The 15,376-nt window shown below is 46.8% G+C and overlaps 2 protein-coding genes across 5 annotated transcripts in view; both read left to right on the top strand.

The window, feature by feature from the left end:
* The first annotated feature begins 3,571 nt into the window (after positions 1 to 3,571).
* Positions 3,572 to 5,352, top strand: LOC140912049 (uncharacterized). Its single transcript, XM_073346207.1, has 2 exons — positions 3,572 to 4,210; positions 4,799 to 5,352. Exons 1-2 carry the CDS (start codon positions 3,634 to 3,636, stop codon positions 5,317 to 5,319), a joined length of 1,098 nt encoding a protein of 365 aa, XP_073202308.1. The 5' UTR covers positions 3,572 to 3,633; the 3' UTR covers positions 5,320 to 5,352.
* Positions 5,353 to 9,718: 4,366 nt separating this feature from the next.
* ZFYVE16 (zinc finger FYVE-type containing 16) overlaps positions 9,719 to 15,376 on the top strand; it is a 55,209-nt gene continuing 49,551 nt past the window's right edge. For 2 of the 4 annotated variants that reach the window (XM_073344357.1, XM_073344358.1), the window contains exon 1: positions 9,719 to 9,884. The gene's annotated coding sequence lies outside the window, so the exon portion shown is untranslated. The remainder of the gene's footprint in view (positions 9,885 to 15,376) is intronic. The other 2 variants (XM_073344355.1, XM_073344356.1) reach the window with 1 other exon arrangement.

Consider the following 15,376-nt stretch of genomic DNA (forward strand, 5'->3'; position numbering starts at 1 on the left):
TTTATAGCTTCTTTCACTTCCCCTCTATACCAGGTCACTTTTTTTAACCAGTATGGCATTCTTGAGTTTGGGATTGTGTTTTTTTGAGCATCTAGAAAGGTGTTCTTAAATGATTTTTCTGATTCTTCCTCCCAACTGATCTGGCTCATAATTGTTTTCAGCTTTGAGAAATTGGCCACTTGTAAAGTTCCATGCAGATTGAAAGTACGATATAAATCATAATGGAATTGTTTGTAAGTAGTACAAAAGTATCTGTGGCCTTGAGCATTGTAAAGGAGATCTTGCAACAAATACTAAATGTACCAATCTTAGCTCCACAAGAGCATAGGCTGCAAGCAGACGGCATGCTGAATGGTGCCTTCTGCTAAAGGGCTTTAAAAATAAGAGAATATGTTCAGATGCTTTGACAAAAATCAGTCTAATAGTTGTAGAATATTCTTTTCGTAAGGTTTGGTTATGATAGCTAAAATATAAATTATAATTCCTGTGTTGGGGAGAAGAAATGGCAGTATTCAGATACAGAGTCTTACAACTTAAGGTCACAGTCTCAAGTGTGGAACAGGGCCATTATGAATGAAAGGTGTTAAGGTGACTGACTGGAGTGCAGGTGTGTGTGTGTCAGTAGTGACCCTGGTCTCTGATTAAGTTACTATTGGCTAAATTACTACTTTTTAAAAGCATCATAATTGACACTGTTACCAACTAGCAATTTAAGTTAGCCTTTCCCCTGAAAAAAAAATCCTTCTTTCATGCAGTGTTTGCTTCAAAATAGGATTAAGACAGAGTGGTACAAGGAAGCTGGTGATGTAAGGTTACTTGTATAACCTTAATTCATCCTCCTTTTGTGTATACGTTATGATAGTCTTTAATTCTGTGATCACAACTTATTTTTCCTATAGGACCCTTGCCTTATTCAGTGCACAGAATGGATAGTACTCACAGGAAATTCCCATATCCGTTATTTACTTATTTACTGCATATTATACAAACCCTGCTCTGAAGATAGAATTATTAATTTCCTCATGGGCTTTTCCATGGTGCTCATTGTAACGGATATGGGAATATTCTGCAATGTCTTAGGAAGATCTTGTTGCACGAAATGTATGTATTATTGTGGGCTGGGATTGTATGTAACCTCTCTAGGAGAGAGATGTGATGTGAGACCTGGGAGTTCAAAAGACTATATTGAAAATGTGCCAGACGAGTATGGACTTGTGGGATAATAAGCGTGAAGTGGATCTCCTGGGGAATCCCTAAGGAGAGGTGAATGCAAATTACCCATCTCCAGTTATGCAAAAACCCAGCCTTTGAAGCTACCCAGTGAGGAGAGGGTCTTTTTGTCTGGTGATTACCTGGTACACAAGGCCAAGATCAAAGCTATATAAAGAAACAGGTTATGCCTTTGTTCTGCTCTGGATCTAAGACAGAGATATATTTCTAACAGAGAAAATCCAGTTGTGGGTTTTGAAGGATTAAAACCTACCAGCACAGGCGCAGACTTTCCAATGTGCTGGGGGGTGCTGCCCGAGGCCCTGCCACCACTCCGCTCCTTCCCTCAAGGCCCCACCTCCACCCCACCTCTTCCTACCCAGTTCCGCCCCCTTCCCCAAGCGCGCTGCGTCCTTGCTCCTCCCTTCTCCCCTCAGAGCCTCCTGCATGCCGCAAAACAGCTGATTGTGGCAGGTGGGAGGCGCTGATCTGCAAGGCCTGCCAGTGGGCAGGAGGCACTGGGAGGAGGGGAGAAGCTGATGAGGGGCTGCTGGTGGGTGCTCAGCACCCACCATATTTTCCCTGTGGGTGCTCCAGCCCCGGAGCAACCACGCCTACCAGAACGCTAGGTTGGAGCTGAGGGTGACCTCTGGCAAGCTTTTTAACATGTATGTAAGAACTTTTATTGTTTTAATGTTTTCTCTGTAATGCTTTTACCATACGAATAAACACACTTACTTAGAAGGAGCTGTGTGGTAACTTACAATTGCAGGCAATACACTGGTCACAGCCTTTGGGGAGGAAGCACGGCTTGCTGGGGATATCATATGGTAAGATAGGCAACTGTGCAGCCTTAAAACTCCTGGTCAGGATGTAGGGAGATGTGGGTCTCCACCCAGAAGAGGTGGAGCCAGAAACCTTCAAGTGGGTGCCCTCCAGAGACTATGGTGGGAGAAATCCAGTTGCAGTTGCCCTGAAACTGTGACATTCATCACTATAGTATCTGAGTGCTTCATAAACATTAATTATTTTTTCTTAATAACAGTCTTTTGAGGTGACAGGCTATTATTATCCTAATTTTACAAATAAGGATCTGAGGCAAGGAGAGATTAAGATCCAAAGTGTCCACTTATTTTGGGTGCCCAATTTGAGTCACTTAGTGCCTGATTTTTCATGTAGCATTGATATAGGCAGAGCACAACTCCTGTTGACTTCAATTGCAGCTGTAAATAGAGAGGAATGGTGAGAGTTAGGAATCTTGGGTTCCACAGCAGATGCTGGATGACAGTGGGCTCTCATATTCACCCAGACTTTTTGCCTCTGTCCCACTAGCCAACCCTTGTGCCAGTTTTGTCCATCCCTCTTGTTCCCCTCCCCCTAGTCTCCTCCACACGCTGGGTAAGGCCTGGTCTTCATCTCCTCATCCAGCCAGTCCTAATCTCCACCCTCCCCCTCCTCATACCAGTCTCCTTGCCCAAGGCTAGGGATAGTATGTGATCATATAATTCAGAGGTTCTCAAACTGTGGTCCATTAGCTCCATTCAGGTGGTCTGTGGATATTTCCCTCTAAGGTGCACGCCTGGCCGGCACCATACAAGAGAATGAAGGGCCACCCACCTAATTAGTGGAGCCATGCAGGTGTGGCTCCACTAATTAGGTGCCTGAACCCTGAAGAAAATGCACTTCTAAGGTGAGGTGGTGGCCTTGGGTGGGAATAGGGGGTAGGTGGGAGGAGGGAGTGGGGTCAGAAGAGGGGGTGGTGGGAATTTGGGACGTGCAGGGCTGTGGCGGCCAGAGAAAGAGGCAACTTTCCCCAGCTCTGGGGCTGCGGCTGCTGGGGAGAGACGGCCCTCCTTCCCAGCCTGAGCTCTGTGGCTGCTATGGTGGGAGAGAGAGGGAGACACCCTCTTTCTTCCCAGCCCCAGTTTGGGGGCTGCTGCGGCAGGAAAGAAGGCACATCCACTGCATTAGAAAGGTAAGACTACTGATATTAAAATATGAGTTGTGTGCTTTTATTTGTAGAACAAAAAGTTTAATTATAAATTTTTTTTATATAGTGCTTTTATTCACAGTGCTTTACAACAGTTAGCTAATGCTACAAACAACATTGGAAAGATCACTAAGCCCTGGTCTACACTAGGACTTTAGGTCGAATTTAGCAGCGTTAAATCGATGTAAACCTGCACCCGTCCACACGATGAAGCCCTTTATTTCGACTTAAAGGGCTCTTAAAATCGATTTCCTTACTCCACCCTGACAAGTGGAGGATGGTATTGGCCTCCGGGAGCTATCCCAGAGTGCTCCATTGTGACCGCTCTGGAGAGCACTCTCAACTCAGATGCACTGGCCAGGTAGACAGGAAAAGAACCGCGAACTTTTGAATCTCATTTCCTGTTTGGCCAGCGTGGCAAGCTGCAGGTGATCATGCAGAGCTCATCAGCAGAGGTAACCATGATGGAGTCCCAGAATCGCAAAAGAGCTCCAGCATGGACCGAACGGGAGGTACGGGATCTGATCGCTGTATGGGGAGGGGAATCCATGCTACCAGAACTCCATTCCAGTTTTCGAAATGCCAAAACCTTTGTCAAAATCTCCCAGGGCATGAAGGACAGAGGCCATAACAGGGACCCGAAGCAGTGCCGTGTGAAACTTAAGGAGCTGAGGCAAGCCTACCAGAAAACCAGAGAGGCGAACGGCCGCTCCAGGTCAGAGCCCCAAACATGCCGCTTCTATGATGAGCTGCATGCCATTTTAGGGGGTTCAGCCACCACTACCCCAGCCGTGTTGTTTGACTCCTTCAATGGAGATGGAGGCAACACGGAAGCAGGTTTTGGGGACGAAGATGATGATGATGAGGTTGTAGATAGCTCACAGCAAGCAAGCGGAGAAACCGGTTTTCCCGACAGCCAGGAACTGTTTCTCACCCTGGACCTGGAGCCAGTACCCCCCGAACCTACCCAAGGCTGCTTCCTGGACCTGGCAGGTGGAGAAGGGACCTCCGGTGAGTGTACCTTTTAAAATACTATACATGGTTTAAAAGCAAGCATGTGAAAGGATTACTTTACCCTGGCATTCGCGGCTCTCCTGGATGTACTCCCAAAGCCTTTGCAAAAGGTTTCTGGGGAGGGCAGCCTTACTGCGTCCTTCATGGTAGGACACTTTACCACTCCAGGCCAGTAACACGTACTCGGAAATCATTGTACAACAAAGCATTGCAGTGTACGTTTGCTGGCGTTCAAACAACATCCGTTCTTTATCTCTCTGTGTTATCCTCAGGAGAGTGAGATATCATTCATGGTCACCTGGTTGAAATAGGGTGCTTTTCTTCAGGGGATACTCAGAGGAGCCCATTCCTGCTGGGTTGTTTGCCTGTGGCTGAACAGAAATGTTCCCCACTGTTAGCCACGGGGAGGGCGGAGGGTTGAGGGGGTAGCCACGCGGTGGGGGGAGGCAAAATGCGACCTTGTAACGAAAGCACATGTGCTATGTATATAATGTTAACAGCAAGGTTTACCCTGAAAGAGTGTAGCCACTGTTTTATAAAATGTGTCTTTGTAAATACCGCTGTCCCTTTTTTTTTCTCCACCAGCTGCATGTGTTTCAATGATCACAGGATCTTCTCCTTCCCAGAGGCTATTGAAGATTAGAAAGAAAAAAAAATGCACTCGTGATGAAATGTTCTCCGAGCTCATGCTGTCCTCCCACACTGACAGAGCACAGATGAATGCGTGGAGGCAAATAATGTCAGAGTGCAGGAAAGCACAAAATGACTGGGAGGAGAGGTGGCAGGCTGAAGAGAGTAAGTGGCGGGCTGAAGACAGGGCTGAAGCTCAAATGTGGTGGCAGTGTGATGAGAGGAGGCAGGATTCAATGCTGAGGCTGCTGGAGGACCAAACCAGTATGCTCCAGTGTATGGTTGAGCTGCAGCTAAGGCAGCTGGAGCACAGACTGCCACTACAGCCCCTGTGTAACCAACCACCCTCCTCCCCAAGTTCCATAGCCTCCACACCCAGACGCCCAAGAACGTGGTGGGGGGGCCACCGGCCAACCAGCCACTCCGCCACAGAGGATTGCCCAAAAAAGAGAAGGCTGGCATTCAATAAATTTTAAAGTTGTAAATTTTAAAGTGCGGTGTGGCATTTTCCTTCCTTCCTCCACCACCCCTCCTGGGCTACCTTGGTAGTCATCCCCCTATTTGTGTGATGAATGAATAAAGAATGTATAAATGTGAAGCAACAATGACGTTATTGCCTCTGCAAGCAATGATTGAAGGGAGGAGGGGAGGGTGGTTAGCTTACAGGGAAGTAGAGTGAACCAAGGGGCGGGGGGTTTCATCAAGGAGAAACAAAGAGAACTTTCACACCGTAGCCTGGCCAGTCATGAAACTGGTTTTCAAAGCTTCTCTGATGCGTACCGCGCCCTCCTGTGCTCTTCTAACTGCCCTGGTGTCTGGCTGCGCGTAACCAGCAGCCAGGCGATTTGCCTCAACCTCCCACCCCACCATAAACATCTCCCCCTTACTCTCACAGATATTGTGGAGCACACAGCAAGCAGTAATAACAGTGGGAATATTGGTTTCGCTGAGGTCTAAGCGAGTCAGTAAACTGCGCCAGCGCGCCTTTAAACATCCAAATGCACATTCTACCACCATTCTGCACTTGCTCAGCCTGTAGTTGAACAGCTCCTGACTACTGTCCAGGCTGCCTGTGTACGGCTTCATGAGCCATGGCATTGAGGGGTAGGCTGGGTCCCCAAGGATATATATAGGCATTTCAACATCCCCAACAGTTATTTTCTGGTCTGGGAATAAAGTCCCTTCCTGCAGCTTTTGAAACAGACCAGAGTTCCTGAAGATGCGAGCGTCATGTACCTTTCCCGGCCATCCCACGTTGATGTTGGTGAAACATCCCTTGTGATCCACCAGAGCTTGCAGCACTATTGAAAAGTACCCCTTGCGGTTTATGTACTCGCCGGCTTGGTGCTTCGGTGCCAAGATAGGGATATGGGTTCCGTCTATGGCCCCACCACAGTTAGGGAATCTCATCGCAGCAAAGCCATCCGCTATGACCTGCACATTTCCCAGGGTCACTACACTTCATGTCAGCAGATCTTTGATTGCGTGGGCTACTTGCATCACAGCAGCCCCCACAGTAGATTTGCCCACTCCAAATTGATTCTCAACTGACCGGTAGCTGTCTGGCGTTGCAAGCTTCCACAGGGCTATCGCCACTTGCTTCTCAACTGTGAGGGCTGCTCTCATCTTGGTATTCATGCGCTTCAGGGCAGGGGAAAGCAAGTCACAAAGTTCCATGAAAGTGCCCTTACACATACGAAAGTTTCGCAGCCACTGGGAATCGTGCCAGACCTGCAACACTATGCGGTCCCACCAGTCTATGCTTGTTTCCCGAGCCCAGAATCGGCATTCCACAGCATGAACCTGCCCCATTAGCACCATGATGCATGCATTGTCAGGGCCCATGCTTTCAGAGAAATCTGTGTCCATGTCCTGATCACTCACGTGACCACGCTGACGTCACCTCCTCGCCCGGTATCGCTCTGCCAGGTTCCGGTGCTGCATATACTGCTGGATAATGCGTGTGGTGTTTAATGTGCTCCTAATTGCCAAAGTGAGCTGAGCGGCCTCCATACTTGCTTTGGTGTGGAGTTCGCACAGAAAAAAGGCGCGGAACGATTGTCTGCTGTTGTCTGACTGATGACACGGCTTACAGGGTTGGCTTCAGGGAGCTAAAATCAACAAAGGGGATGGCTTTACATCAAGGAGTATTTCAGGCAGGACTTCACGGAGGGTTCCAATAAGAAATGGTGCACCTAAGTTATTGTTCTTATTGGAACAAGGAAGTTAGACTGGCCTCTGATTGATACATGGCTAGATTTACCTCGCTGCACCTTCTCTGTGAGTGACTGCAGTGTGACCTAGAGGAATGAGTCCCCCAGACAGGGGAGGGCGGGAAGTAAATGAGTACAAAACAAATCTGGTCTATTTCTTGTTCTGATCCACTCCATCTATCTTTTACATCTTTGGCTGGCAGCAGATGGTGCAGAAGGACTGCATGCCATCCACATCTCATGGCTGCTCTGCAGAAGATGGTACAATATGACTGCTAGCCATCCTCATCTCTTGCCTGCCCGGCAGAAGATAGTACAGTACGACTGCTAGCAATCCGTATCGCCGGCCTGCTCACCATGAGACGGTTCAATAGGACTGACTGCAGGACTAAAGAGAATGACCTGGTCAAGTCACTCCAAATTTAGTCCCTGCGCCCATGTCTGCCCAGGCGCTCCTGGCCGATGTGGCCAGGAGCACCTCGGACATGACGATGACGGCTACCAGTCATATTGCACCGTCTGCTGCCAGAAGGCAATGGGTTGCTGCTACTGTGTAGCAATGCAGTACCACGTCTGCCAGCACCCAGGAGACATACGGTGACGGTTACCTGAGCGGGCTCCATGCTTGCCGTGGTATGGCGTCTGCACAGGTAACTCAGGAAAAAAGGCGCAAAACGATTGTCTGCCCTTGCTTTCACAGAGGGAGGGAGGGAACAGGGGCCTGACGATATGAACCCAGAACCACCCTCGACAATGTTTTAGCCCCATCAGGCATTGGGATCTCAACCCAGAATTCCAATGGGCAGCGGAGACTGCGGGAACTGTGGGATAGCTACCCACAGTGCAACGCTCCGGAAGTCGATGCTTGCCTCGGTACTGTGGAAGCACTCCGCCGAGTTAATGCACTTAGAGCATTTTCTGTGGGGACACACACACTCAAATATATAAAACCGATTTCTAAAAAACTGACTTCTATAAATTCGACCTAATTCCATAGTGTAGACATACCCTAAGTGGTCTGCTGAGACCCTCAGCAATTTTCAAGTGGTCCGTGGAAAAAAAAGTTTGAGAACCACCGATGTAATTGAGGCCTGTACCATAAGGCATTCACATAGGGTTGCCAGGTGTCCAGTTTTCAACCGAATGCTCGGTCAAAAAGGGACCGTGGCGGCTCCGCTCAGCATTGCTGACAGGGCGGTTAAAAGTCCGGTTGGCGGTGCTGCAGGGCTAAGACAGGCTAGTCCCCACCTGTCCTGGCACCACGCTGCACCCTAGAAGTGGCCAGCAAGTCTGGCTCCTAGGTGTGGGGGGGCCAGGCACACGGCTGCATGTGCTGCCCCCACCCTGAGCACCAGCTTTGCACTCCCATTGGCTGGGAACAGTGACCAATGGGAACTGGGGGGTGGTGCCAGCAGGTGAGAACACCCTGTGAAGCCTCCTGCCTCCAGGAGCCAGACTTATTCCTGGCCACTTCTGGGGTGCAGTAGGGAGCCAGGACAGGCTGGAAGCCTGCCTTAACCTTGCTGTACTGCTGACCCGAAGCCGCCTGAGGTAAGTCTGTGCCCCTGCCCTGAGCCCCTTCCTACAACCAAAACCCTCATCCCTGGCCCCAGCCCAGAGCTCATACCCCCTCCTGCATCCCAACCCCCTGCCTCAACCCCACCCCCAGAGCCTGCACCCTTAGCTCAGACCCAGTACCCCCCCACACGCCAACTCTTTGCCTCAACCCGCAGCCCCCTCCCACATTCCAAATCCCTTGGCCGTAGCCCATCAGAGTGTATTGCTTTTGCAACCTGAATAGTCCTCCAACATAGATTTAATTTGCAAACTGGATACAATTAATTTAGGCTTGAATAAAGACTGGGAGTGGATGAGTCATTACACAAAGTAAAACTATTTCTCCATGCTTATTCCCTCCCTCCTTCCTCAGATGTTCTTGTCAATTGCTGGAAATGGCCCACCTTGATTATCACTACAAAAGGTTGCCCCTCTCCCCCCTGCTGGTAATAGCTCACGTTACCAGATCACTCTCCTTACAGTGTGTATGGTAACACCCATTATTTCATGTTCTCTGTGTAGATAAATCTCCCCCCTGAATTTTCCACTAAACACACCCGATGAAGTGAGCTATAGTTCACGAAAGCTCATGCTCAAATAAATTTGTTAGTCTCTAAGGTGCCACAAGTCCTCCTTTTCTTTTTGTAGATTTGTAATGCATAATTGATACTGAAAATGTTGCAATCTGAGGTGGGACAAGAATTGAGGGCTTCTTCTCACACAAAACTTGCACTCACATTTTGTCCACTGAGGTAGCGAAACCGCCGCTGACTACTATGTGGACATACTGAAATCGGTTTGTGTGTCACTAAACAGATTAATGCTATTTTAACTAAACGGGTGTGAGATCTGTGCGGGGACCCGCCTAAAGTCAGTTGCCAGCAGCAGATTTGGACCTGAAGGGTGATTTTGCTAAAGGATTTCAGCCGTTCAGCTTCCCGGCTCTGTAGCGCCTCCTGCGCCTTGCGGGCGGGCTGGGGCTGGCTCTGTGGACGCCGCCTTGCACCACACAACACGAGGCGCTCGAGGAACTCACCCCCAGCAGCTGCAACGCCCCAAGAGAAGGAAGTGGAGGATTCTGCGCAGGCGCAGAAAGGAATTTCCAAGGAATGGCCGCAGCCTCCGCTGGGCCAAGGAGCAGTAGGCTCTGCGCATGCGCATAGAAACCTGAGCGAGTCCCGTGAAAACACAAACCAGCGGCGAAGCGGCGGCGGAGGTCGCTCTGTGGCGGGCCGCCGTCCCGGAGCCCGTGGGGAAGGGGCGTCTATGAGGTGAGCGAGGTGACGCTGGAGGGGGCGGGGTTCAGGCTCCGAGGGTCACAGGTGGCGGGATCTGGCCCCTTGCCCCGAGGCGCGGCGAAGAAGCCCGTCGCGCCGCCTCCGTGGGGCCGGCCAGCCTTTTCGCGGCGGCTGGGTCAGTGGCCGCCTTCCGCCCGGGGTGGGGAGAGTACTGGGGGGCAGGGTGGGTTAGTTCCCGGCGTGAGCGGGGTATGGGGGGAGGGTGGCTCAGTCCCGTCCCCCGGGATGAGGGGTGGCTGGAATCTGGTGGTCGAGGATTTGGGGGGGAGGCTGTTCGCAGACCCCTGAGCGTCTGTTGTAGGACTTTCAAAAGGCCCTGGAAAGCTGTCCTGGTTGGTGGGCACCCCTGGGATTCACTGTCCCTCTCTGGTGTGTGTTAGACAGCCGCTTTCCGTCCCCAGCTTAAACCAGGCCCTCACACCCTACCCCACAGCTCTTCCTTCCTCCTTTGTGGAGGCTCTTGAATGTTCCCGGTATAGGGAGACCCCTGACTGCTGCGGTATCACAATATAATGTTTCCTGCTCTTTCTTCTTTCTGTCCCGTCCGAGTCTCTCAGCTGGCTTCTTTCATACTGTATTTAGAAACTAACTTTCTGTCCAGTGAGGGGGTAAAATGAGTGATCTCTGAACATATTTAACTTCTTTTGGCTATTCCTATTTCAAACTGAAAGCCTCTGGCAGAGCATCAGTAGTTTCTTCTAGTCTCTAACAATGATTTCCATGACTACAGATGTGCAAGAAGAAAAGGAGTACTTGTGGCACCTTAGAGACTAACCAATTTTATTTGCGCATAAGCTTTCGTGAGCTACAGCTCACTTCACATAAGCTTACGCTCAAATAAATTGGTTAGTCTCTAAGGTGCCACAAGTACTCCTTTTCTTCTTGCAAATACAGACGAACACAGCTGCTACTCTGAAACCTGTAGATGTGCAAGATATTTTATAAATTGGAAAGAGAAATTTTAGAAATGTAGAAAGTAAATTCCTTATGGCAGAAAGTTTCTATCTAATCCAGGCAGATATTATGTAAATTATGACATCCTTTGAAAATCTGTCGGTGAGGTGGAGTAAAATGGGTTGACAAACCCAACACCATTCTTAAATATTGGCAACTGGTACTTTGTTTGCAAATTGTTATTGTGGAGACCACCTATTTTTTAGACATCTTTAGCTTGAATTGAAGCAATTTGCACTCCACAGGCACTGTGTAATAGGTGATTACTGTCAAGAAGTCAGGTGTATTGAATTGTGCTTTCTGCCATACCATAGAAAGCAGAACATTGTTTTCAGTTGCTTTTTTGGAGAAGTATAAACTGATGTTTTGCTTTATTTTGATAGTTTTGGTCAAAATAGACTAGTGAGTACAACTGAATGATTTAATTGATAATGTATATGTAAAGCAGCCTTAGTATAATTTTTATAGACTAAAAAATACTTGTGCCACTCGTGCTCCACAAACTATCTTAAAATTAAGGCTACGTTTTAGTCATGGGTATTTTTAGAAAAAGTCAAGGACAAAAATTCACAGCCCATGACCTGTCCATGACTTGTACTATATACACCTAACTAAAACTTGGGCACGGGGGCTGCAGATGCTCTGGGGGTGGTCTGGGGGTGCGGCATTTGCTGGACGTGGAGCCTGGGACCCCTGTGGGGGGGAGGGGCAGCAATGTGTGGCCCGGGACCCCTGCTGGCCCTCGGGGGAGGGTTGGCAGGCAGGCTCCCTACCTGGCTCTGTGTGTCTCTGCAGCTCCTAGGGGGAGGGAAGGCCAGGGAGGTTCCTGGCACTGCCCTCACCTCAAGCTCTGGCTTCGCAGCTCCCATTGGCCAGGAACTGCATGCAGCCAATGGGAGTTGTGGGGGTGGTGCCTGCAAGCAGGGCCAGTGGCTTGCAGGGCTCCCTGCCCACTCTGCCTAGGTCAGGAGCTGTAGGGCCATGCTGGCTGCTCCTTCCCCCAGGTAAGTGCTGCCCCACACCCCGACCCAGCCCTGAGCCCCCTTCTATACCCAAACTGCTGCTGGCCCAGGGGCTGCCTGAGAGTTCCGGCAGCTCTGACCCAGTTGTACTGGCTGCTGCAAAAGTCACTGAGGTCACAGAAACTGTGACTTTTTCGTGACAGACATGCAGCCTTACTTAAAATACATATGTCTTAATTTCTGAAACTGCAAGGTTAACACCTAGCTGATTCTTAATAATGTATTATTTTAGAAAAAATGAATATTGCAGTTAAAGGTTCCCAACAGTGTCTAAAATTGCCTAATTATTAGCTTCTAGGATTGGGTCATTAAAAAGTTTTCTAATAGAAAATTGTTACACATGGTAGTCGGTAGTCATATTTTATCACAAAAGACAGGAATCTGCAACAGCTGGAGAACACTTAGATTGCTTGAGGAGTTGTTGGTCATCTTTCAGAATTGTTGAAATAATGGTACCTCTATGACTTGTTTTCCAAAGCTGAGTAATAAAAGCTGATGCAGATAGGAATATTGGAGCAATAGACACAGTCAGTAAGAGACTCTATTGTTATGTCAGGAAAATGCATTCTTCAATTATTGAACTGGCTGTTGATGGCACAGCTGTTCTCCTGGCTTCCTGGAACAAGGATAATGAAAACAAGTGATCTGCCTTGGATGGTTGACTTCTTTCCACTGCATTGCTCACTTTGTACCATTTTGTGTTCTGTATATTCAAAAGACTGTTTCACAGATTTAGTGTTGGGCAGGTGCGGGAGAAATAGAGAAGTGGCCAGGCTGCAGCTGCACTGCTGTAGTATAGACAGTCACTGCAGGGATGGAACGGGTTTTTCTGTCACTGTAGTAAATCCACCCATTTGAGAGGTGGTAGCTAGGTTGATGGAAATTCTACACAGGAATTTAGGTCAGTTTAGCTCCGTCATTCAGGAGTGTGAATATTTCACATCTCTGAGCGAAATAGCTAGGTTAACTTAAGTTTTAGGTGTAGCCCAGGCCTCAGGCATTATATTCCTGGTCATTTCTCTTACCATATAATAAGTGCTAAGAGGCCAAAGATGTCAGGTTATTTTATCTCAGGAACTATAATATTTTGTATAATTTGAGTTAAACCTTTGTCAGTGGAATTTGTACACTCTAGTTATGTATGAAGCGACATTACTTCCAAACAAGGCCATATTCCTACAGTTAATAGTGCTCATGTGTCTTGCTTTCTGTATGTTTGCAAACATACAGAACTTGTACCTCTTTTTCTTAACGTCCTGACCCAGCTATTAACTTTGCAACAGAAGCAAGCACCAAAACTGTGGGTATAGATAATACCTTGTACTGCTCAACAAGGATTGCTGTAGTTTGTGGTTAATAACACATTCTGGAGATTTTGTCGTAGTAATCAGACAGTAGTGAATTAGACCACCTCTTGTGAGGTAAATAGCAGTATTGATGAACTCCAAAGGTAGTTGACAAAGAGAACTTTGTTCACTGCCATGTTTGAAGTCCTGCATGTCCTTCTGAAGTGTGGGAATACTGGAGGTCAGGTGATTACGAAGGACTTGTAGAGACTCTTTGGGGTGGGAGAAAAACAGCTGAACCCTGATACCATTCTTAACATCATATTTTTATGCACCATAAAAATTAGTCAAGAAAGATTAAAAAGGGTCTGGTCTAAACACAGAGTTGCACTGGTTTAACGATGTGATATTGCACAGATTTATTCTTGTTTTAAAATAATTGTGCTCTGTCTCAACAATAAACTCTTTTCTCCATGCCCTGTCTCCTCAAGGATTTTTAGATCCAGATAGCTATCTTGATGTTAAAACCACACTTTTTACAGTGAAGACATAGTGTTTGTATATGGACACTCTTACATCTGTTTACATCTGGCTTACAATTGGGTTAGCATGCTCTTTTATATAATGTAGTTCTTGATCCTGCAATTGGATCAGCAGGGTGGGCCCTTGTTTCAGTAGGGGTTCATATTTTCACAAGCCACTGGGGTCTGCCAAGATCTGTCTCTGGATTAGGACCATAATGCTCCCTCTGCTCACCTCCCAAGGCCTTCATAAACATTTGCTACTATTGAACACTAAAATAGTATTTAGATCTCTAGATTAAGTGGATAGATATTTTTGTAATTTTGACCTATGACTAGTCTAAAGTTTACAAAACTCAAAATAAAGGTGGGTCTTTGCCCCCAAAAACTTTTTTTTTTTTTTAAAAAGGGATGGAGTAGGAAGCCCATAAGAGAGTCTACTTTCTGAAAACTGAAATGTTATCTATGTGCCTGTCTTATATAAAATCAGTAATTAGAATTTAAAGTTGCTGTTTACAAGTGTTATCATATACTATATACTTCAGAAAAAAGAAAAGGAGGACTTGTGGCACCTTGTGCATCTGATGAAGTGAGCTGTAGCTCACGAAAGCTTACGCTCAAATAAATTTGTTAGCCTTTAAGGAGCCATAAGTCCTCCTTTTCTTTTTGTGGATACAGACTAACACGGCTGCTACTCTGAAACCTATATACTTCAGATGAATGCAACACTGTGTACAGAGTATGAGCTCCTCACGTTGCAGCTTGAACTGGGTAAAATGCCTGGTAATATTTCTTTATATAAATCTTTCTGTTTGTGGGATGTGAAGTGCTGTAGCAGGAGTTTTTGAGACATGGCTTTGTCATGTGATATGACTGATGAGATTCATACTGCTTCTCTCGTTTTGTATCCACATAAGCTTTTCGCTTAACAAGCTTTTTTGATATTCATTTTGGATGGAAAAAAAGGTATTTGACCAGCAGATATAGTATATTCTAAGATGTCATTAAAGGTCATACTTTTTCCAAAAGCCTTCCTTAAAGATATAACTTATTTTAATTCTGTAGTTTGTACATGCTATTCTACATGTACTGACTTCCTGGCTTATGCTATATAGGTGTATTACTAGTACGTGTAATTACACTATATATCATATATACTTTCTGATATTGCAATTAAGTTTTTGTATAATGATTATTTTCTACTTCTTTAAATTGAGGGTTACTCCTAAAATGTTGGGGTAAATTAAAACAATGAGTGTGTGAGTTTAAGGCTTTATGGTGGATTTGTTTCCAAGTAGACTAAATGTTTACGTAGAAAAGTGGAATGTACTTTTAGTATTCTTTTCTGTAATACATGAGCAAACACCCTTATCTCCCATATGTACCATCTGGGTGCTGTTACATTAATTTAGATAGAATAAGTAGGCCAAGGAATGAAAGATGTTAGTATAAACCAGTCACTGCCCAACATTAAACAGTTTTAAACACGGTTCAGGGTTTGGTATAGAGAGACATCAGCCTGCTTAGTACCATGGTGCAAACACCATTAAAAATCCTTGTAACCATTAATTAATGATACAGAAAAGAAGGAAAAGCAGTTAAAGGATTTGAAATGTAAGGCATGAAGACTTGCTTTTAACAACATCCTTTCTTGCCTTTCCTTTTAACTGAAGAGAGTTTTT

Source organism: Lepidochelys kempii, chromosome 5, assembly GCF_965140265.1.
Source record: "Lepidochelys kempii isolate rLepKem1 chromosome 5, rLepKem1.hap2, whole genome shotgun sequence".
Classification (NCBI taxonomy): Eukaryota; Metazoa; Chordata; order Testudines; family Cheloniidae; genus Lepidochelys; species Lepidochelys kempii.

What these genes read in the sequence shown, in the direction of transcription:
- LOC140912049 (XM_073346207.1), top strand. Translation starts at nt 3,634, where the DNA reads ATGCAGAGCTCATCAGCAGAGGTAACCATGATGGAGTCCCAGAATCGC. An exon ending in AGGTGGAGAAGGGACCTCCG is followed by an intron (nt 4,211 to 4,798) that starts GTGAGTGTACCT and finishes TTTCTCCACCAG; the next exon opens with CTGCATGTGTTTCAATGATC.